This window comes from Salmo trutta, chromosome 38, assembly GCF_901001165.1.
Source record: "Salmo trutta chromosome 38, fSalTru1.1, whole genome shotgun sequence".
In the NCBI taxonomy this organism is placed as follows: domain Eukaryota; kingdom Metazoa; phylum Chordata; class Actinopteri; order Salmoniformes; family Salmonidae; genus Salmo; species Salmo trutta.
This window is the reverse complement of record NC_042994.1, coordinates 34445111-34469488: the sequence shown is the minus strand read 5'-3', so window position 1 is coordinate 34469488 and position 24378 is coordinate 34445111. Positions and strand designations below refer to the sequence as shown.

Below are 24378 nucleotides of genomic sequence, written 5' to 3'. Positions count from 1 at the left end.
TTAAGTCTTCAAGGAAGGGTGCTTTTATCCAAAGCTGAGGGGCTATCTCGTGCATCCTATCTTTTTTCATCTATTGACATTTCCAAATCCACTTGCTGTACCTTAGATAGGCTTTTGTACAACTTCATATGGAAAAACAAGCCACATAAGATAAAAAGAGATGTTATCAACAACAGGGTTTGTGATGGCGGTCTAAATGTCTTAGATTTCACTCTCTTCAATCAGATATCAAAGGTCAACTGGATTAAAAGGTACATAAAAAAATCCTCATAGTTTCTGGAATATTATACCTCATTTTGTTTTTCAGAAGTTTAATGTGCTGGGCTTTGTTGTATAAACACAACTTTTCACCTCATAAATGTTTTATATGGAACAATGGGTCGATATTACATAGAAACCAGATGTTATTTAACCATAAATGGTTCTCGAAAAACATTGTTCTTGTCAGCCAATTAGTTGATAATAGTGGGAATCTATTTACACGGAGAGAATTTATGGAAAGATACAACTTTGAGGTTTCAAGCAAGGAATATGACACTGTTATTAAAGCTATACCTAGTGGGATAAAAACTTTACTTCAGAATAATACATATTTTGGAATATCTCCGATTGTAAGCGATATTCAGTTGAATGGCATTGGTCTACTAGATACGAAATTCAACAATCGTTTATTAAGGGATATTTTCTACAGGAAGTCTATTCCCTCTGCGATATTTTGTTGGGTTTCATCGTTTGATGTAAACTGGCGCCGTGCTTGGCTCACTCCACACAAATTTATGGTGACCAATAAAGTGAAGGAGATCTCCTTTAAGATAATCCATAGATTCTATCCGTGTAATAGTTTGATTTCTAAATACATACTTGATGTTACCAGTGAATGCAGTTTTTGTGAACTAGAAACTGAATCTATTGAACACTTATTCTGTAATTGTTTATATAGTGAAGTGTTCTGGACTGATGTAAAACTATATCTTGGCCTCAAATTGCATACAACCATTGAAATGTCTAAGTTTGACATATTTTTTTACTACACTGATTCCACAATTGAACGTGAGTATGTCATAAATCTCTTTATTTTATTAGGAAAATGTTTCATCCACAAATCAAAATTTATGAAGAAAAAGCCCCTTTTCTTAATTTCTTTATCTGATGTGGAAAACTATTTAGAGTCGTTAAAACGTATACAAAACAAAATGTAAAAAAGATTTATTCGCTATATGTCTGCATTTGATTTGATATAATGTGGAATATTTTTTTTATTTTTTTTCTCATTTCTTTGGAATCCCTCTGGCTGTTATGTTTATGTTTTGCATGTTACTGTTAATAAAAAAAATAAAAAATAAAAAAATAAAGAAATAAAAAAAATTAAACCACGCTCCTCCTCCCTCTGACAGGCCAGCATTGAGCAGGAACTATCTCTGTCAGAGTTTAAAAGCGAGAACAATAGGATGTGTCGTTCTCTTCTCTATTTGCCCTGCGAGGTAAAACAGCGAGACCGTATATACGAACCACCCATTTACCACACACGTGTTTGCATTAATTAAAGTACAAATAAATCAGAAGTTACTATGTGCTGACTATTTTGTTCTGATACCAGAAACGAACTGTCGTAACTTTAACAGACGTCATCTATAATAATGACATAAAGGCTATGCTGCTACGGTGTGGGATGTCATCTATAATAATGACATAAAGGCTATGCTGCTACGGTGTGGGATGTCATCTATAATAATGACATAAAGGCTATGCTGCTACGGTGTGGGACGTCATCTATAATAATGACATAAAGGCTATGCTGCTACGGTGTGGGATGTCATCTATAATTATTTGGCTGTTCTAAATTCTGTGCTGCTCAAAGCCTTGAGTAATGAACCTATTTTTGAGACAATTGGCTGGAAAGCGTCAATGCTTCAGGAAGCCTTGTTTCCCCATCATGTAATCTATCTATTTTTGATGTTGGGGATTTTCACATCATTCTGTATTTCTCTGCTCTTCTGATCTGCAGTCATGTTTTAGTTGGGTTTTGTTAGTTGGGCTCCAGCTCGCTGACCATAGTGTCACGAACCGGCTCGAAGACCGTAACAAACAGTGAGACAACATGGAGATAAATTATAACAACATATATTTATTAACTGAAGTAAAGTAAATACAATTAACAATGGTGTGTGTTTAGTCAGTAGTGTAAGTGAGTGGTCGCATGTATATATGTGATAATGAGGGGTGTTGAAAGGTGCCAATGCAAACAACCAAAATAGCCACAAAAAATGCCACAACCAAAATCTGTCTGTGTCTGCATGGAGAGAGTCTCCTCAATGAACGGGGAAGAGGTGCATTTATCCTGGGACCCACCCGAGCCCAGGTGTGTCTGCATGGAGAGAGTCTCCTCAATGAACGGGGAAGAGGTGCATTTATCCTGGGACCCACCCGAGCCCAGGTGTGTCTGCATGGAGAGAGTCTCCTCAATGAACGGGGAAGAGGTGCATTTATCCTGGGACCCACCCCAGCCCAGCCCATTTCACTGACAACCCTCCCGGCTCCGCCCACCGACATCCTATTAAGGAAAACAAGAGAAAAGAGAAAGAATTCAGCAGACAGAGTGGGAGGGTCACAGCAGTCTGGTGATATACCAGGGACTGGGGATGTAGTTAGGTTTGTACAGTCTGATGATATACCAGGGACTGGGGATGTAGTTAGGTTTGTACAGTCTGGTGATATACCAGGGACTGGGGATGCAGTTAGGTTTGAACAGTCTGGTGATATACCAGGGACTGGGGATGTAGTTAGGTTTGTACAGTCTGATGATATACCAGGGACTGGGGATGTAGTTAGGTTTGTACAGTCTGATGATATACCAGGGACTGGGGATGTAGTTAGGTTTGTACAGTCTGGTGATATACCAGGGAATGGGGATGCAGTTAGGTTTGTACAGTCTGGTGATATACCAGGGACTGGGGATGCAGTTAGGTTTGTACAGTCTGGTGATATACCAGGGACTGGGGATGCAGTTAGGTTTGTACAGTCTGGTGATATACCAGGGACTGGGGATGTAGTTAGGTTTGTATGCAGTATGGTGATATACCAGGGACTGGGGATGCATTTAGGTTTGTATGCAGTCTGGTGATATACCAGGGACTGGGGATGCAGTTAGGTTTGTACAGTCTGGTGATATACCAGGGACTGGGGATGCAGTTAGGTTTGTACAGTCTGGTGATATACCAGGGACTGGGGATGCAGTTAGGTTTGTACAGTCTGGTGATATACCAGGGACTGGGGATGCAGTTAGGTTTGTATGCAGTCTGGTGATATACCAGGGACTGGGGATGCATTTAGGTTTGTATGCAGTCTGGTGATATACCAGGGACTGAGGATACAGTTAGGTTTGTATGCAGTCTGGTGATATACCAGGGCCTGGGGATGCAGTTAGGTTTGTACAGTCTGGTGATATACCAGGGCCTGGGGATGCAGTTAGGTTTGTATGCAGTCTGGTGATATACCAGGGACTGGGGATACAGTTAGGTTTGTATGCAGTCTGGTGATATACCAGGGACTGAGGATACAGTTAGGTTTGGATGCAGTCTGATGATATACCAGGGACTGGGGATACAGTTAGGTTTGTATGCAGTCTGGTGATATACCAGGGCCTGGGGATGCAGTTAGGTTTGTACAGTCTGGTGATATACCAGGGACTGGGGATGTAATTAGGTTTATGCAGTCTGGTGATATACCAGGGACTGGGGATGTAGTTAGGTTTGTACAGTCTGATGATATACCAGGGACTGGGGATGTAGTTAGGTTTGTACAGTCTGATGATATACCAGGGACTGGGGATGTAGTTAGGTTTGTACAGTCTGATGATATACCAGGGACTGGGGATGTAGTTAGGTTTGTACAGTCTGATGATATACCAGGGACTGGGGATGTAGTTAGGTTTGTATGCAGTATGGTGATATACCAGGGACTGGGGATGCAGTTAGGTGTGTATACAGTCTGGTGATATACCAGGGACTGGGGATGCAGTTAGGTTTGTATGCAGTCTGATGATATACCAGGGACTGGGGATGCAGTTAGGTTTGTACAGTCTGGTGATATACCAGGGACTGGGGATGCAGTTAGGTTTGTATGCAGTCTGATGATATACCAGGGACTGGGGATGCAGTTAGGTTTGTACAGTCTGGTGATATACCAGGGACTGGGGATATAGTTAGGTTTGTACAGTCTGGTGATATACCAGGGACTGGGGATGTAGTTAGGTTTGTACAGTCTGATGATATACCAGGGACTGGGGATGTAGTTAGGTTTGTACAGTCTGATGATATACCAGGGACTGGGGATGTAGTTAGGTTTGTACAGTCTGATGATATACCAGGGACTGGTGATGTAGTTAGGTTTGTATGCAGTATGGTGATATACCAGGGACTGGGGATGCAGTTAGGTGTGTATACAGTCTGGTGATATACCAGGGACTGGGGATGCAGTTAGGTTTGTATGCAGTCTGATGATATACCAGAGACTGGGGATGCAGTTAGGTTTGTACAGTCTGGTGATATACCAGGGACTGGGGATATAGTTAGGTTTGTACAGTCTGGTGATATACCAGGGACTGGGGATGTAGTTAGGTTTGTACAGTCTGATGATATACCAGGGACTGGGGATGTAGTTAGGTTTGTACAGTCTGATGATATACCAGGGACTGGGGATGTAGTTAGGTTTGTACAGTCTGATGATATACCAGGGACTGGTGATGTAGTTAGGTTTGTATGCAGTATGGTGATATACCAGGGACTGGGGATGCAGTTAGGTGTGTATACAGTCTGGTGATATACCAGGGACTGGGGATGCAGTTAGGTTTGTATGCAGTCTGATGATATACCAGAGACTGGGGATGCAGTTAGGTTTGTACAGTCTGGTGATATACCAGGGACTGGGGATGCAGTTAGGTTTGTACAGTCTGGTGATATACCAGGGACTGGGGATATAGTTAGGTTTGTACAGTCTGGTGATATACCAGGGACTGGGGATGTAGTTAGGTTTGTACAGTCTGATGATATACCAGGGACTGGGGATGTAGTTAGGTTTGTACAGTCTGATGATATACCAGGGACTGGGGATGTAGTTAGGTTTGTACAGTCTGATGATATACCAGGGACTGGTGATGTAGTTAGGTTTGTATGCAGTATGGTGATATACCAGGGACTGGGGATGCAGTTAGGTGTGTATACAGTCTGGTGATATACCAGGGACTGGGGATGCAGTTAGGTTTGTATGCAGTCTGATGATATACCAGAGACTGGGGATGCAGTTAGGTTTGTACAGTCTGATGATATACCAGGGACTGGTGATGTAGTTAGGTTTGTATGCAGTATGGTGATATACCAGGGACTGGGGATGCAGTTAGGTGTGTATACAGTCTGGTGATATACCAGGGACTGGGGATGCAGTTAGGTTTGTATGCAGTCTGATGATATACCAGAGACTGGGGATGCAGTTAGGTTTGTACAGTCTGGTGATATACCAGGGACTGGGGATGCAGTTAGGTTTGTATGCAGTCTGATGATATACCAGGGACTGGGGATGCAGTTAGGTTTGTACAGTCTGGTGATATACCAGGGACTGGGGATATAGTTAGGTTTGTACAGTCTGGTGATATACCAGGGCCTGGGGATGTAGTTAGGTTTGTATGCAGTCTGGTGATATACCAGGGCCTGGGGATGTAGTTAGGTTTGTACAGTCTGATGATATACCAGGGCCTGGGGATGTAGTTAGGTTTGTTTTCCTCCAGCTATTCTCCAGTTTCCTCCCAGCAGCGTTCATAGAACATAGATCCCTGTTAAACTAGGCTGCAGAGTTCCTAGTTTGACAGATAATTCAACCAGTGTGACCAGTGGGTTTCTTTAAATGAATGAATATGAAACTGCCTTAAATACAGATGTGAAGGACAGTATGTTTTAAATTCTCACTGCTCTATTTGAACGTCTCAATATAATATTATTATTTCATGAAAGGAATGAAAATACATTTGTCTGAAGAAAAAAAACGTGTCTTATCTATCGTATCTATCTTAACTGCGTTTCCCTCCAGTCAGCAGACGGCGATCTGCGTCTTTCAGGCGATGCTGCCAGCGTGACGTATAATCTAGTGGACGGTTCTTCATAAACAGCTCGTCAACCACCTCGGTAGCTTGCTAGCCAACATAGCCGAAAGATTCAAGCTATTTATACGCTTTCGGTCTATATTACCTATTGTGTTTTAGACACACTTCGGTCGTATCTACTTGTTAACCTATTAAATATTACGTTATTTTGTATTAGTCAGCTATAGTAGCTGGTTGGTTAAGTTAGCACTAGCCTAGTCGCTAGCTAGCTAACATTAGCTAGCTAGCTAACACCCCCGAACATGAGCTCCCTAAACTACTCCCCTCCTGTTAAAGAAGAGGTCTACTGGACGGAGAAAGAAGCTCTGGGGCTGAACATTGTCGTGAAAGAGGAGGAGGAAGAGGAGGATGTCACAGTAAAACAAGAAGTAGAAGGTGAGGCTGTTACAGTGAAAGAAGAAGAGAAAGACGTTTCAGTGAAAGAAGAGGAAGACGCGTTCAGAGTGAAAGAGGAAGAGGAGGATGTTACAGTAAAAGAAGAGGAGGAAGAGAAAGAGGAGGATGTAGTTTTTGGAGTGAAGAAGGAAGGAGAGATTACTGTCACATTGGAAGATGAAGAGGAGGAGACAGGAGATCTGAGTAACACCAGTAAGTACCGCCTTCAATTCGTTTTTAACTTTGGATATTCGGAGTTGGCTCGTCAATACCTCTTCAACGGAGGGTCCTGGGATGATAACTGATATGTCTAGAATCAGACGACGTAGAGAGCAAGCTGCCCCTTGTTTTCTCCGTTACGTTTCTTAAAAGTGACTTAACATACACTTATTTTATTTTCAAGAATTATATTAAACGTATATATATATACACTGCTCAAAAAATTAAAGGGAACACTTAAACAACACAATGTAACTCCAAGTCAATCACACTTCTGTGAAATCAAACTGTCCACTTAGGAAGCAACACTGATTGACAATACATTTCACATGCTGTTGTGCAAATGGAATAGACAACAGGTGGAAATTATAGGCAATTAGCAAGACACCCCCAATAAAGGAGTGGTTCTGCAGGTGGTGACCACAGACCACTTCTCAGTTCCTATGCTTCCTGGCTGATGTTTTGGTCACTTTTGAAAGTTGGCGGTGCTTTCACTGTAGTGGTAGCATGAGACGGAGTCTACAACCCACACAAGTGGCTCAGGTAGTGCAGCTCATCCAGGATGGCACATCAATGCGAGCTGTGGTAAGAAGGTTTGCTGTGTCTGTCAGCGTAGTGTCCAGAGCATGGAGGCGCTACCAGGAGACAGGCCAGTACATCAGGAGACGTGGAGGAGGCCGTAGGAGGGCAACAACCCAGCAGCAGGACTGCTACCTCCGCCTTTGTGCAAGGAGGAGCAGGAGGAGCACTGCCAGAGACCTGCAAAATGACCTCCAGCAGGCCACAAATGTGCATGTGTCTGCTCAAACGGTCAGAAACAGACTCCATGAGGGTGGTAATGAGGGCCCGATGTCCACAGGTGGGGGTTGTGCTTACAGCCCAACACCGTGCAGGACGTTTGGCATTTGCCAGAGAACACCAAGATTGGCAAATTCGCCACTGGCATCCTATGCTCTTCACAGATTAAAGCAGGTTCACACTGAGCACATGTGACAGACGTGACAGAGTCTGGAGACGCCGTGGAGAACGTTCTGCTGCCTGCAACATCCTCCAGCATGACCGGTTTGGCGGTGGGTCAGTCATGGTGTGGGGTGGCATTTCTTTGGGGGGCCGCACAGCCCTCCATGTGCTCGCCAGAGGTAGCCTGACTGCCATTAGGTACCGAGATGAGATCCTCAGACCCCTTGTGAGACCATATGCTGGTGCGGTTGGCCCTGGCTTCCTCCTAATGCAAGACAATGCTAGACCTCATGTGGCTGGAGTGTGTCAGCAGTTCCTGCAAGAGGAAGGCATTGATGCTATGGACTGGCCTGCCCGTTCCCCAGACCTGAATCCAATTGAGCACATCTGGGACATCATGTCTCTCTCCATCCCCCAACGCCACGTTGCACCACAGACTGTCCAGGAGTTGGCGGTTGCTTTAGTCCAGGTCTGGGAGGAGATCCCTCAGGAGACCATCCACCACCTCATCAGGAGCATGCTCAGGCATTGTAGGGAGGTCATACAGGCACGTGGAGGTCACACACACTACTGAGCCTCATTTTGACTTGTTTTAAGAACATTACATCAAAGTTGGATCAGCCTGTAGTGTGGTTTTCCACTTTAATTTTGAGTGTGACTCCAAATCCAGACCTCCATGGGTTGATAAATTGGATTTCCATGGATTATTTTTGTGTGATTTTGTTGTCAGCACATTCAACTATGTAAAGTAAAAAAGTATTTAATAAGATTATTTCATTCATTCAGATCTAGGATGTGTTATTTTAGTGTTCCCTTTATTTTTTTGAGCAGTGTATATATTTGAGAAGGGTCTATCTGCTGACCGCAGACTGGGGGGCACGGCATGTAGTGATTTTAATGTAGTGATGTTTTACTACACACCGTGCCCCCCAATAGAGCCATGTGAGAGTTGGGTTGGCTACACCAAAGATTATGGATATACTGACAAGATGTCTCTCTGTCCTAACAAGGGGAGTCGTTGTCCACAAAGCGGCACTGTGGGTTGTCTCGCTCCCACCTATCCTTTCTTTGGATTGGTGGATACAGCTTATTATTGTAATCTATTGTTTATATTCTATGAGGATTGTTGTCGTCAACCGCCTGTTCAATGGAGAGAGATGCTAAGCTACTAGCATGAATATTAGAACACACTGTTCTATACAGTCCACCTGGTAGAGGTTCATATCTGACAGAGATGAACACACCGTTCTATACAGTCCATCTGGTAGAGGTTCATATCTGACAGAGATGAACACACCGTTCTATACAGTCCACCTGGCAGAGGTTCATATCTGACAGAGATGAGCACACCGTTCTATACAGTCCACCTGGCAGAGGTTCATATATGACAGAGATGAACACACCGTTTTATACAGTCCACCTGGTAGAGGTTCATATCTGACAGATGAAAATGTCTGTTATAAACTTAGAAAGAGGGGGAGTCTAAAGCTTCAACAACTAGGATTGTGTCTTTGGCTTCTGGACAACGAAATAATGTTGATATGAAAACCAATAGAACAGGAGAGAAATGACATAGTGGTGGGTCCAATAGAACAGGAGAGAAATGACATAGTGGCGGGTCTAATAGAACAGGAGAGAAATGACATAGTGGTGGGTCTAATAGAACAGGAGAGAAATGACATAGTGGTGGGTCTAATAGAACAGGAGAGAAATGACATAGTGGTGGGTCTAATAGAACAGGAGAGAAATGACATAGTGGTGGGTCTAATAGAACAGGAGAGACATGACATAGTGGTGGGTCTAATAGAACAGGAGAGAAATGGCATAGTGGTGGGTCTAATAGAACAGGAAATAAATGACATAGTGGTGGGTCCTATAGAACAGGAGAGACATGACACAGAGTTACACGTGTGATAAACAAATGTACAGTCAATAACACAATAGATAAATCTATCATCGCCGTCATGTGCAAATGAAGTAAGGAGGGATGGCAATAAATGGGTAATTACAGAGGTAATTACTATTTAGCAATTAACACTGGAGTGATGTGAAGAAAAAAAATAGCTGTGTTTCAATTAACAAATGTCACCAGTAGTAAATGTACTGTTACTTCCTGTCATTTGGTTATATTCATTTCTGTTAATGTATTAATTACAGTCATTTACCGTTGTCATTATCGGAGTGGAAACGTTGTCTGTTTTAAAACCTGCTACACTTGTGAGAAACCAGTTTTGGTTTATTTCAGAACCATCATTTACAAGATTTGTCAAATTTTTTCCATTGTCTTTTTGTTTGGAGTGCTCCATGTGAGCAATGAGCATGTCTGGTTTCTCTGTCCTGATCATGTTGAGGGAGCGCGTGTCTGGTTTCTCTGTCCTGATCATGTTGAGGGAGCGCGTGTCTGGTTTCTCTGTCCTGATCATGTTGAGGGAGCGCGTGTCTGGCTTCTCTGTCCTGATCATGTTGAGGGAGCGCGTGTCTGGTTTCTCTATCCTGATCATGTTGAGGGAGCGCGTGTCTGGTTTCTCTGTCCTAATCATGTTGAGGGAGCGTGTGTCTGGTTTCTCTATCCTGATCATGTTGAGGGAGCGCGTGTCTGGTTTCTCTGTCCTGATCATGTTGAGGGAGCGCGTGTCTGGTTTCTCTGTCCTGATCATGTTGAGGGAGCGCGTGTCTGGTTTCTCTGTCCTGATCATGTTTAGGGAGCGCGTGTCTGGTTTCTCTGTCCTGATCATGTTGAGGGAGCGTGTGTCTGGTTTCTCTGTCCTGATCATGTTGAGGGAGCGCGTGTCTGGTTTCTCTGTCCTGATCATGTTGAGGGAGCGTGTGTCTGGTTTCTCTATCCTGATCATGTTGAGGGAGCGCGTGTCTGGTTTCTCTGTCCTGATCATGTTGAGGGAGCGCGTGTCTGGTTTCTCTGTCCTGATCATGTTGAGGGAGCGCGTGTCTGGTTTCTCTGTCCTGATCATGTTTAGGGAGCGCGTGTCTGGTTTCTCTGTCCTGATCATGTTGAGGGAGCGTGTGTCTGGTTTCTCTGTCCTGATCATGTTGAGGGAGCGCACACCCTCATTCATACTGGGTTCCTTACAAACAACAGGATTTGTCACAACCTTCCCTCCAGCCAAATAATTTCCCAATATGAATGAGACCCCCTTCACTGGTAGGCTAGGCCTCACTCCAACGACAACGGAATGAGACATGAGATCAGATTCCAGTTCCACATTATAAACGGAACTTCCATGCAACCATCTCCACGTCTTGTACTGACACACTGGAACCAGTTGTCTTGTACTGACACACTGGAACCAGTCGTCTTGTACTGACACACTGGAACCAGTCGTCTTGTACTGACACACTGGAACCAGTCGTCTTGTACTGACACACTGGAACCAGTCGTCTTGTACTGACACACTGGAACCAGTCGTCTTGTACTGACACACTGGAACCAGTCGTCTTGTACTGACACACTGGAACCAGTCGTCTTGTACTGACACACTGGAACCAGTTGCTGAAGTGTCAAAGGCAAAACACCCTCCAACATGAAGGGCTTCCCCAGTATAGTACTGTAGAAACACCCTCCAACATGAAGGGCTTCCCCAGTATAGTACTGTAGAAACACCCTCCAACATGAAGGGCTTCCCCAGTATAGTACTGTAGAAACACCCTCCAACATGAAGGGCTTCCCCAGTATAGTACTGTAGAAACACCCTCCAACATGAAGGGCTTCCCCAGTATAGTACTGTTTTAAGGTTATACCAAGGATAATTTGGCGTTCTGATTTTGAGTTGTAAGATACCTTGAAATATCAACAAAAAATATTCAAAAGTTAATTCATGTAAAAAAATGATTAGGCCATACTGCTGTAACCCATAGTAACACATTGCATAACATTCACAACATGGAACAACAGTAACCATAGTAACACATTGGATAACATTCACAACATGGAACAACAGTAACCATAGTAACATTGTTTCCCCCAGAACATCTAAAGGAAGTTTGTTCTGAAGTGTCTGTCCTGTATCTGAGAGATAAAATGTATCTGAGATATATACAAAATAAAACGTGCACGTCTTTAACTCCTTATTTATGTCACTAAAGTATTTCCACATTTTGTTACGTTACAGCCTTATTCTACTATGGATTAAATATCAATCTACAGTCGTGGCCAAAAGTTTTGAGTGACACAAATATTAATTTCCACAAAGTTTGCTGCTTCAGTGTCTTTTAGATATTTTTGTCAGATGTTACTATGGAATACTGACGTACAATTACAAGCATTTCATAAGTGTCAAAGGCTTGTATTGACAATTACATGAAGTTGATGCAAAGAGTCAATATTTCAATATTTCCAGTGTTGACCCTTCTTTTTCAAGACCTTTGCAATCCGCCCTGGCATGCTGTCAATTAACTTCTGGGCCACATCCTGACTGATGGCAGCCCATTCATGCATAATCAATGCTTGGAGTTTGTCAGAATTTGTGGGGTTTTGTTTGTCCACCCGCCTCTTGAGGATTGACCACAAGTTCTCAATGGGATTAAGGTCTGGGGAGTTTCCTGGCCATGGACCCAAAATATTGATGTTTTGTTCCCCGAGCCACTTGGTTATCACTTTTGCGTTATGGCAAGGTGCCCCATCATGCTGGAAAAGGCATTGTTCGTCACCAAACTGTTCCTGGATGGTTGGGGGAAGTTGCTCTCGGAGGATGTGTTGGTACCATTCTTTATTCATGGCTGTGTTCTTAGGCATAATTGTGAGTGAGCCCACTCCCTTGGCTGAGAAGCAACCCCACACATGAATGGTCTTCGGATGCTTTACTGTTGGCATGACACAGGACTGATGGTAGCGCTCACCTTGTCTTCTCCGGACAAGCTTTTTTCCAGATGCCCCAAACAATCGGAAAGGGGATTCATCAGAGAAAATGACTTTACCCCAGTCCTCAGCAGTCCAACCCCTGTACCTTTTGCAGAATATCAGTCTGTCCCTGATGTTTTTCCTGGAGAGAAGTGGCTTCTTTGCTGCCCTTCTTGACACCTGGCCATCCTCCAAAAGTCTTCACTTCACTGTGCGTGCAGATGCACTCACACCTGCCTGCTGCCATTCCTGAGCAAGCTCTGTACTGGTGGTGCCCCGATCCCGCAGCTGAATCAACTTTAGGAGACGGTCCTGGCGCTTGCTGGACTTTCTTGCGTGCCCTGAAGCCTTCTTCACAACAATTGAACCACTCTCCTTAAAGTTCTTGATGATCTGATAAATGGTTGATTTAGGTGCAATCTTACCGGCAGCAATATCCTTGCCTGTGAAGCCCTTTTTTGTGTAAAGCAATGATGACAGCACATGTTTCCTTGCAGGTAACCATGGATGACAAAGGAAGAACAATGATTCCAAGCACCACCCTCCTTTTGAAGCTTCCAGTCTGTTATTCGAACTCAATCAGCATGACAGAGTGATCTCCAGCCTTGTCCTTGTCAACACTCACACCTGTGTTAACCTGTTTAGGATAGGGGGCAGTATTTTCACGGCCGGATAAAAAAACGTGCCCGATTTAATCTTGTTATTACTCCTGCCCAGAGACTAGAATATGCATATAATTATTTGATTTGGATAGAAAACACCCTAAAGTTTCTAAAACTGTTTGAATGGTGTCTGTGAGTATAACAGAACTCAGAACTTTTTCGCTGCAGTCCCTGGGCGAAAAACAGTAGGGCTTTTGGAAAGTGGTCGTTCTGAGATCAATGACACCGGTGCGTGCGTGCATGTGAAGACTCCATTTTCTATTTTCAGTGTTTGAACGAAAACAAGGTCTCCCGGTCGGAATATTATCGCTATTTTACGGGAAAAATCGCATAAAAATTGATTTTAAACAGCGTTTCACATGCTTCGAAGTACTGTAATGGAATATTTTGAATTTTTTTGTCACGATATGCGCCGGCGCGTCACCCTTCGGATAGTGTCTTGAACGCAAGAACAAAATGCAGCTATTTGGATATAACTATGGATTATTTGGAACCAAAACTACATTGGGTGTTGAAGTAGAAGTCCTGGGAGTGCATTCTGACGAAGAACAGCAAAGGTAATCCAATTTTTCTTATAGTAAATCTGAGTTTGGTGAGTGCCAAACTTGGTGGGTGTCAAAATAGCTAGCCATGATGGCCGGGCTATCTACTCAGAATATTGCAAAATGTGCTTTCACCGAAAAGCTATTTAAAATCGGACACCGCGATTGCATAAAGGAGTTCTGTATCTATAATTCTTAAAATAATTGTTATGTTTTTTGTGAATGTTTATCGTGAGTAATTTAGTAAATTCACCGGAAGTTTTCGGTGGGTATGCTAGTTCTGAACGTCACATGCTAATGTAAAAAGCTGGTTTTTGATATAAATATGAACTTGATTGAACAAAACATGCATGTATTGTATAACATAATGTCCTAGGAGTGTCATCTGATGAAGATCATAAAAGGTTAGTGCTGTATTTAGCTGTGGTTTTGGTTTTTGTGACATTATATGCTAACTTGAAAAATGGGTGTGTGATTATTTCTGGCTGGGTACTCTCCTGACATAATCTAATGTTTTGCTTTTGTTGTAAAGCCTTTTTGAAATCGGATGATGTGGTTAGATAAAGGAGAGTCTTGTCTTTAAAATGGTGTAAAATAGTCATAGGTTTGAAAAATGGAAGTTTTGGGATTTCTGAGGTGTTTGTAATTCGCGCCACGCTCTATCATTGGATATTGGCGAGGCGTTCCTCTAGCGGCACATCTAGATGTAAGAGGTTAACGAGAGAATCACTGACATGATGTCAGCTGGTCCTTTTGTGGCAGGGCTGAAATGCAGTGGAATTTTTTTGGGGGGATTCAGTTAATTTGCATGGTAAAGAGGGACTTTGCAATTAATTGCAATTCATCTGCTCACTCTTCATAACATTCTGGATTATATGCAAATTACCATCATACAATCTGAGGCAGCAGACTTTGTGAAAATTTGTGTCATTGTCAAAACCTTTGGCCACGACTGTACACACAATACCTCATAATGAAAAAGCTCAAATAGGTTTGTAGAAAACATGTCACATTTATTAATAAGAAAAAACAGATACCTTATGTATATAAGTATTCAGACCCTTTGCTATGAGACTTGAAATTGATCTCAGGTGCATACTGTTTCCATTGATCATTGTTGAGATGTTTGTACAACTTGATTGGAGTCCACCTGTGGTAAATTCAATTGATTGGACATGATTTGGAAAGGCACACACCTGTCTGGCTACCACAGCATTCTGAAGCGATACGCCATCCCATCTGGTTTGCGCTTAGTGGGACTATCATTTGTTTTTCAGCAGGACAATGACCCAACACACCTCCAGGCTGTGTAAGGGCTATTTGACCAAAAAGGAGAGTGATGGAGTGCTGCATCAGATGACCCGGCCTCCACAATCACCCGACCTCAACCCAATTTTTATTTATTTTATTATTTATTTTTACCTTTTATTTAACTAGGCAAGTCAGTTACGAACAAATTCTTATTTTCAATGACGGCCTAGGAACAGTGGGTTAACTGCCTTGTTCAGGGGCAGAACAACAGATTTATACCTTGTCAGCTCGGGGATTTGAACTTGCAACCTTTCGGTTACTCTAACCACTAGGCTACGCTGCCGGCCCAATTGCGATGGTTTGGGATGAGTTGGACCGCAGAGTGAAGGTAAAGCAGCCAACAAGTGCTCAGCATATGTGGGAACTCCTTCAAGACTGTTGGAAAAGCATTCCAGGTGAAGCTGGTTGAGACACTGCCAAGAGTGTGCAAAGCTGGCAAAGGGTGGCTACTTTGAAGAATCTAAAATATATTTTGATTTGTTTGCCACTTTTTTGGTTACTACATGATTCCATATGGGTAATTTCATGGTTTTCATGTCTTCACTGTTATTCTACAATGTAGAAAATAGTAAAAATAAAGAAAACCCCTGGAATGAGTAGGTATGTCCCAACTTTTGACTGGTACTGTATATCTCATGAATGTTTTTACATTCAGTTACATGAAGTCACTTTCTTACCACTTCTTCCATAGGCAAACATGTAAGGAAAGCTTCTTTTTTTAAATCAAAAGGGATGCTGTCAAAAATGTATTGAATTCAAATGGATTTACCCAGCCTACAAAGCACTACAGCCACTCTGTGATGACCAGTTCTGCTCTTTTTGAGGGATCTAGTCTAGATTAAACCTCATAGGAAGACAGTTTTATCATGTGGAGGTTTCATTCAGGTCTCTGTTTAACGAGATCCTCTGTTTGTCTTTTGGCAGGAGAGATACCAGACTCTCACTCTGACAGCGGGAAGAGTCCTTCAGGGGAACCAGATCCAGAGACGCCCAAAACAGCGAGACAACACCACTGCTCCCACTGTGAAAAGAGTTTTCGCTGGTTAGGGAACCTGAAACTGCATGAGAGGACACACACGGGAGAAAAGCCTTTCCAATGCTCCCAGTGTGGAAAGAGTTTTGCTGTGTTAGCTAACCTGAAGAGGCATGAGAGAATACACACTGGAGAAAGGCCTTATCACTGTTCCCAATGTGGAATGAGTTTTAATCAGGATGGGGACCTAAAAGCTCATAAGAGGATACACACAGGAGAAAAGCCTTTCCAATGTTCCCAGTGTGGAAAGAGTTTTACTAAGATAGGGCAATTAAAAGAACATGAGAGAATACACAAAGGAGAAAAGCCATTCCAATGTTCCCATTGTGGAAAGAGTTTTACCCGGATAGGAAACCTAAAAAAGCATGCGAGACTACACACCGGAGAAAAGCCTTACCAATGTTCCCAGTGTGGAAAGAGTTTTGCCGTGTTAGCTAACCTGAAAAGGCATGAGAGAATACACACAGGAGAAAAGCCTTATCGCTGTTCCCACTGTGGAATGAGTTTTATTCAGTTATGGGACCTACAAGCTCATGAGAGGATACACACAGGAGAAAAGCCTTTCGAATGTTCCCAGTGTGGAAAGAGTTTTACTCAGATCGGTCACCTGAAAGCTCATGAGAGGATACACACAGGAGAAAAGCCTTACCAATGTTCCCAGTGTGAAAAGTGTTTTACCATGTTAACTAACCTGAAAAGGCATGAAAGAATACACACAGGAGAAAAGCATTTTCTGCTCCCAGTGTAAAAATTGATTTTCTCGAATGGCGGACCTAAAAGCTCATGAGGGAATAGAGAGGAGAAAAGCCTTTCCAATGTTCCCTGTTTCGAAAGGGTTTTACCTGGTTAGGGAGCCTGAAGGAGCATAAGAGTACACACACGATAAAAGTCCAGTCAATGCTCTCTCTCTGTGTGGAAGGACATTTTCCCAGTCAGAGAACCTGAAATCACATGAGAGAATAGAAAAGCTGTGTTCTGACTTATATTTTTGACTGAAAATTTGTGTTTTTGTTTTGTGCCACATTAAATCATATTGTTTATGATTATACCTGTCCATATAAGGTCCCACAGTTGGCAATGCATGTCAGAGCAAATTCCAAGCCATAAGGTCGAAGAAATTGTCCATAGAGCTCTGAGACAGGATAGTGTCGATGCACAGATCTGGGGAAAGGTACCAAAAAATATCTGCAGATTTGAAGGTCCCCAAAAACACAGTGGCCGCCATCATTCTTAAATGGAAGAAGTTTGGAACCACCAAGACTCTTCCTAGAGCTGGCCGCACGGCCAAACTGAGCAATCGGGGGAGAAGGACCTTGGTCAGGGAGGTGACCAAGAACCCGATGTTCACTCTGACAAAGTTCCAGAGTTCCTCTGTGGAGATGGGAGAACCTTCCAGAAGGACAATCATCTCTGCAGCACTCCAACAATCAGGCCTTTATGGTAGAGTGGCCAGACGGAGGCCACTCCTCAGTAAAAGGCACATGACAGCCTGCTTGGAGTTTACCAAAAGGCACCTAAAGACTCTCAGACCATGAGAAACAAGATTCTCTGGTCTGATGAAACCCAGATTGAACTCTTTGGCCTGAATGCCAAGCGGCTCGCCTGGCGTAAAGCGTGGTGGTGGCAGCATCATGCTGTGGGGATGTTTTTCAGCGGCAGGGACTGGGAGACTAGACAGGATCAAGGGAAAGATGAACAGAGTGCAGAGAGATCCTTGATGAAAACCTGCTCCAGAGCGCTCAGGACCTCAGTCTGGGGTGAAGGTTCACCTACCAAAAGGACAATGACCTTAAGCCCACAGCCAACAATACCAGAGTTGCTTCGGGACAAGTCTCTGAATAACCTTGAGTGGCCTAGCCAGAGCCCGGACTTGAACCCGATCGGAGACCTGAAAATAGCTGTGCAGCGTCGCTCCCCATCCAACCTGACAAAGCTTGAGAGGATCTGCAGAGAAGAATGGGAGAAACTCCCCAAATACAGGTGTGCCAAGCTTGTAACGTCATACTCCAGAAGACTGGAAGCTGTAATCGCTGCCAAAGGTGTTTCAACAAAGTACGTAGTGAACGGTCTGAATACTTCAGTTTATTTTAATAAATTAGCAAAAAAAATCTAAAACCGTTTTTTGGTTTGTCATTATGGGGTATTGTGATGTCATTATGGGGTATGCATTGATTGAGTATTTAATTTTTTATCCATTTTAGAATAAGGCTGTAACGTAACAAAATGTGGAAAAAGTGAAGGGGTCTGAATACTTTCCAAATGCACTGTATTGTTACACCATGTAGGAGCAGTATAGACCTAGTCTGTTCATTATATACATCTACATGATGTATTGTTACACCATGTAGGAGCAGTATAGACCTAGTCTGTTCATTATATACATCTACATGATGTATTGTTACACCATGTAGGAGCAGTGTAGACCTAGTCTGTTCATTATATACATCTACATGATGTATTGTTACACCATGTAGGAGCAGTATAGACCTAGTCTGTTCATTATATACATCTACATGATATAGAACATTTGTGGGCAGAACTGAAAAAGTGTGTATGAGCAAGGAGGCCTACAAACCTAACTCAGTTCCACAAGCTATGTCAGGAGGAATGGGCCAAAATTCACCCAACTTATTTTGGGAAGCTTGTGGAAGGCTGCACGAAACGTTTGACCCAAGTTAAACAATTTAAAGGCAATGCTACCAAATACTAATTGTGTGTTTGTAAACTTCTGACTCAACTGGGAATGTGATGAAAGAAATTAAAGCTGAAATAAATCATTCTCTCTGCTATTATTCTGACATTTCACATTCTTCAAATAAACTGGTGATCCTAACTGACCTAAGACAGGGAATTTTTTTGAGGATTAAATGTCAAGAATTGTGAAACACTTTAGCCAAATACATTTAAACTCAGTTTATGTAAATTTACGACTTCAACAGTATATAAATGACTATTGTAGCTGGAAACGGCAGATTTTTTATGGAATATCTACATAGGCGTACAGAGGCCCATTATCAGCAACCATCACTCCTGTGTTCCAATGGCACGTTGTGTTAGCTAATCCAAGTTTATCATTATAAAAGGCTAATTAATCATTAGAAAACCCTTTTGCAATTATGTTTAAAACTGTTGTGCTGATTAAAGAAGCAATAAAATTGGCCTTCTTTTTTCCTTAATTATTAAAAAACAAGTTCTGTGTTATTGTGGGTCCTACAGTAGGTCTATGTTATTGTTAGGTGAAGTTATGGGTCCTACAGTTGGTCTATGTTGTTAGGGGAAGTTATGGGTCCTACAGTAGGTCTATGTTGTTAGGTGAAGTTATGGGTCCTACAGTAGGTCTATGTTATTGTTTGGTGAAGTTATGGGTCCTACAGTAGGTCTATGTTATTGTTAGGTGAAGTTATGGGTCCTACAGTAGGTCTATGTTGTTAGGTGAAGTTATGGGTCCTACAGTAGGTCTATGTTATTGTTTGGTGAAGTTATGGGTCCTACAGTAGGTCTATGTTATTGTTTGGTGAAGTTATGGGCCAATTTGGCAAACACTTAGTATACAAACCCTGTTTCAGGCTGATGGCAAAGCTAGCCGAAGAGCATTTTACAGGTTGAAGTGGGTTTTTTTTTATAAAGCAGTTGATTTGCAACAATAACACACAGGACATTCAAACGACCCTTACAATTATTATCCATACGTTGTGTGAAATGCACTCATAAGCAACATATAAATGGAGGCTATTTTTGCTGTCAGCCTATGAGAACTCCCCTGAGTTTTCCCCCACGGTGGTGAATTAGTGAATAGACACAGAGCTTAATGTGAGTTTCCTTGAGTAGCACTCCTGATCTTGTGCTGTAATATTCAGAATACATTGTGAAAAACTAAAATCTTTGCTCACCATTTTTGCTCCATGCAGATATACTACATCCATAACTAGTGGTTTCCTCATTACCAGATATACTACATCCATAACTAGTGGTTTCCTCATTAGTAGGGAGGAGTTTCTGCAACCAAATTGTGTGCGCATCGCCCTTATAGTCTAAACACAGAAAGGGGCCTACAGTGAGGGAAAATAGTATTTGATCCCCTGCTGATTTTGTATGTTTGCCCACTGACAAAGAAATTATCAGTCTATAATTTTAATGGTAGGTTTATTTGATCAGTGAGAGACAGAATAACAACAAAAAAATCCAGGATAAGTCATGTCAAAAATGTTATAAATTGATTTGCATTTTAACAATCTTGTCCCTTACATCCTTGGAGAGCTCTTTGGTGTTGGCCATGGTGGAGAGTTTGGAATCTGATTGATTGATTGCTTCTGTCTCCCAGGTGTCTTTTATACAGGTAACGAGCTGAGATTAGGAGCACACTCTTAAAGGCAGTGCTCCTAATCTCAGTTTGTTACCTGTATTAAAGACACCTTTCCACAGAAGCAATCAATCAATCAGATTCCAAACTCTCCACCATGGCCAAGACCAAAGAGCTCTCCAAGGATGTAAGGGACAAGATTGTAGACCTACACAAGGCTGGAATGGGCTACAAGACCATCGCCAAGCAGCTTGGAGAGAAGGTGACAACAGTTGGTGCGATTATTCACAAATGGAAGAAACACAAAAGAACTGTCAATCTCCCTCGGCCTGGGGCTCCATGCAAGATCTCACCTCGTGGAGTTGCAATGATCATGAGAACGGTGAGGAATCAGCCCAGAACTACACGGGAGGATCTTGTCAATGATCTCAAGGCAGCTGGGACCATAGTCACCAAGAAAACAATTGGTAACACACTACGCTGTGAAGAACTGAAATCCTGCAGCGCCCGCAAGGTCCCCCTGCTCAAGATGGCACATATACATGCCCGTCTGAAGTTTTCCAATGAACATCTGAATGATTCAGAGGACAACTGGTGAAAGTGTTGTGGTCAGATGAGACCAAAATGTAGCTCTTTGGCATCAACTCAACTCGCCATGTTTGGAGGAGGAGGAATGCTGCCTATGACCCCAAGAACACTATCCCCACTGTCAAACATGGAGGTGGAAACATTATGCTTTGGGGGTGTTTTTCTGCTAAGGGGACAGGATAACTTCACTGCATCAAAGGGATGATGGACCATGGACCATGTACATGGACCATGTACCGTCAAATCTTGGGTGAGAACCTCCTTCCCTCAGCCAGGGCATTGAAAATGGGTCGTGGATGGTTGGCAATGACCCAAAACACACGGCCAAGGCAACAAAGAAGTGGCTCAAGAAGAAGCACATTAAGGTCCTGGAGTGGCCTAGCCAGTCTCCAGACCTTAATCCCATTGAAAATCTGTGGAGGGAGCTGAAGGTTCGAGTTGCCAAACGTCAGCCTCGAAACCTTAATGACTTGGAGAAGATCTGCAAAGAGGAGTGGGACAAAATCCCTCCTGAGATGTGTGCAAACCTGGTGGCCAACTACAAGAAACGTCTGACCTCTGTGATTGCCAACAAGGGTTTTGCCACCAAGTACTAAGTAATGTTTTGCAGAGGGGTCAAATACTTATTTCCCTCATTAAAATGCAAATCATTTTATACAATTTTTGACATGGTGTTTTTCTGGATTTTTTTGTTCTTATTCTGTCTCTCACTGTTCAAATAAACCTACAATTAAAATTATAGACTGATCATTTCTTTGTCAGTGGGCAAACGTACAAAATCAGCAGGGGATCGAATACTTTTTTCCCTCACTGTATATTGGAGACCAAAAGTCGTCTGGCACAGTGCTTAGGATTTCAACAACTTTATTAACTTATTTCTAGCCCACAATCATCGATCGATGTTACTACTAATGTGAAAACAAGACAAAATATGACTATTCTTGCTCATTTTAAGACAATTGTCAAATAATTTTAACATTCATTACAGACGTCAATTGTTGTACAACATGGCTACGCTGTTGGTATCACCTTTTGCAGTGGATGTCCGCTGTTGTGGGCCTTTAACCATCTGTCTGACTCTGTGCACACAGGAAAGAGACGTGACTATCTTGGATCCTCTGGGGAGCTTCAACAACATCATGATACTGACGAGGCAGAGAAGAGACTCTCCAGCTCAGAACTCCTCAAGAAACACCAGCAGAGACCCACAGGGAAAAAATCTCATTGCTGCTCTGACTGTGGGAAGAGATTCACCTCCTCAGCAGGCATTACAATTCATCAGAGAATCCACACAGGAGAGAAACCTTATAGCTGTGATCAATGTGGGAAGAGATATCTTACATGTAGCAGTCTGACTATACACCAGAGAACACACACAGGAGAGAAACTTTTAAGCTGCTGTGACTGTGGAAAGAGTTTTGTTTCTTCAGGATGTTTAGAATCACACCAGAGAACACACACAGGAGAGAAACCTTATAGCTGTGATCAATGTGGGAAGAGGTATGTTACATCTAGCAGTCTGACTAAACACCAGAGAACACACACAGGAGAGAAACCATATAACTGTAAACAATGTGGGAAGACTTTTAGTCAGTCATTCAGCCTGATATCACACCAGAGAACGCACACAGGAGAGAAGCCTTATAGCTGTGTTCAATGTGGGAAGAGTTTTGTTACTTCTAGCAGTCTGACTATACACCAGAGAACACACACAGGAGAGAAACCTTATAGCTGTGATCAATGTGACAAGAGATACTCTAGTAAAAGATCTCTGATCAAACATCAGAAAAAACATACATGAAGGAGTTGTTTCATGATATCAATAAAATAATGTCACAATGTAGAATGTTTTAACATTGTAGTAGGAGTATTTTAATGTCACAATGTAGAACCCTAAACGTTTGTCCCCTGTTCTATTGATTTCAGCATGATATGGATATTAGCCTCAGGGGGGGAAATCCAGGCTCTGAATTGAAAGAGTTACTATTTATGAGGTTTAACAAAAAGTGACTAACAAAAATAGAGTCGTCTTACATTTACCACGTTGGTGACCCGCTTGAATCAAAATGCATCACTTCAAAATGTAACTAGCTGTTTTCTACAAATTGTCCTCTAACCAGTGATGTACACATTATTCCCAGATTCTGTGTAGTTTTTGAGCTGTTAGTTTTAACAGGAAGTGCAACCTAATGTCCCCCCTAATTGATATCAGTGATTTATTGCTACTTGTCAAAACAACAGCGTTTTTTGCTGTTTGTGCAGTTTATAAGGAGCTTGTTTTAAAAAAGACAAGTAATATGATTATTGTGGCAGATGTTTGTGTAGATAGAACATTTTATGTTTAGGTTTTCAATATATCACAAACTGTTTCTACATATTGGTTATTGATTTAGATACGTTAAAACTGTGTTTTGACATTGGGGCTATCCCACCTAGCAAAATGTCATTGAAAAGCCCTTGAAAAAAAGACATGCAATCAAATATTTCATGTAACATTTAATAATGAAAATTATTCATGCAACCAACTGACAATTTTTTGGTACAATTATATTGACATTGTTGCCCTGCTTTTAGAATGTCTGGGTACATTCTCAGATGTGCCAACACAAATGTACTAGAGCATGACATTGGGGACTGGGCCCAGATCCAACAACATGCCAATCTAGTGAACCCTGAAAAGAGAGAGAAGCTCTGCAGTGAGGTGGAAAGTTACTACAGATATTGCAGGAGTTTCCTCTTGAAATCAGACATGTCCGTGGTGAGGACAACTTGGTTGCTGATTGTCTCAAGGGTGGGCAGTTAAAAAGATTTGTGTTTAGCATTTAGCCAGTGCATTGCCATGGATCACAATTTATTTTGACTGCACGTTTTTCCGTATTGGAGATGAGTTTTGTTTGGGCTCGTTCCAAGGGGACGAGAGTTCTAGAAGCTAGAGAGTTTTAGGAAGACGAGAGTTCTAGAAGCTAGTGAGTTTTAGGAAGACGAAAGTTCTAGAAGCTAGTGAGTTTTAGGATTCTATAGAAAGAAAAAGGAGAAAATATACGATTGTATATTATTATTTAGATTGTTTTTAATTGTTGACAGCCAGTAGACACCATGTTTATATTGTAGAAGGTGAAGCATTGTAATTGATTATAATGTGAAATGGAAGTTGTTTTCTGTTGGTGGTGAGCAAACTAGTCCAACAAAAATATAGGATATATATGTTCTCTTGAAGGGTTTGGTTTTTCCATTTATATTTTGAGGTTGGACTTTAGCACGTCTAGCTCGTTAGCACGTCTAGCTCGTTAGCACGTCTAGCCCGTTAGCACGTCTAGCTCGTTAGCACGTCTAGCTCGTTAGCACGTCTAGCTCGTTAGCACGTCTAGCTCGTTAGCACGTC

General features: G+C 42.3%; 1 protein-coding gene across 1 annotated transcript in view; it reads left to right on the top strand.

Annotated features, from left to right (window-relative positions):
* Positions 1-6719: 6719 nt before the first annotated feature.
* LOC115178631 (zinc finger protein 420-like) overlaps positions 6720-24378 on the top strand; it is a gene marked incomplete at its 3' end in the record, with an annotated part of 31794 nt that continues 14135 nt past the window's right edge. The window contains exons 1-3 of the mRNA XM_029739884.1: positions 6720-6739; positions 16000-16710; positions 22259-22585. Of these exons, the coding sequence (XP_029595744.1) occupies positions 16272-16710; positions 22259-22585 (766 nt within the window). The remainder of the gene's footprint in view (positions 6740-15999; positions 16711-22258; positions 22586-24378) is intronic.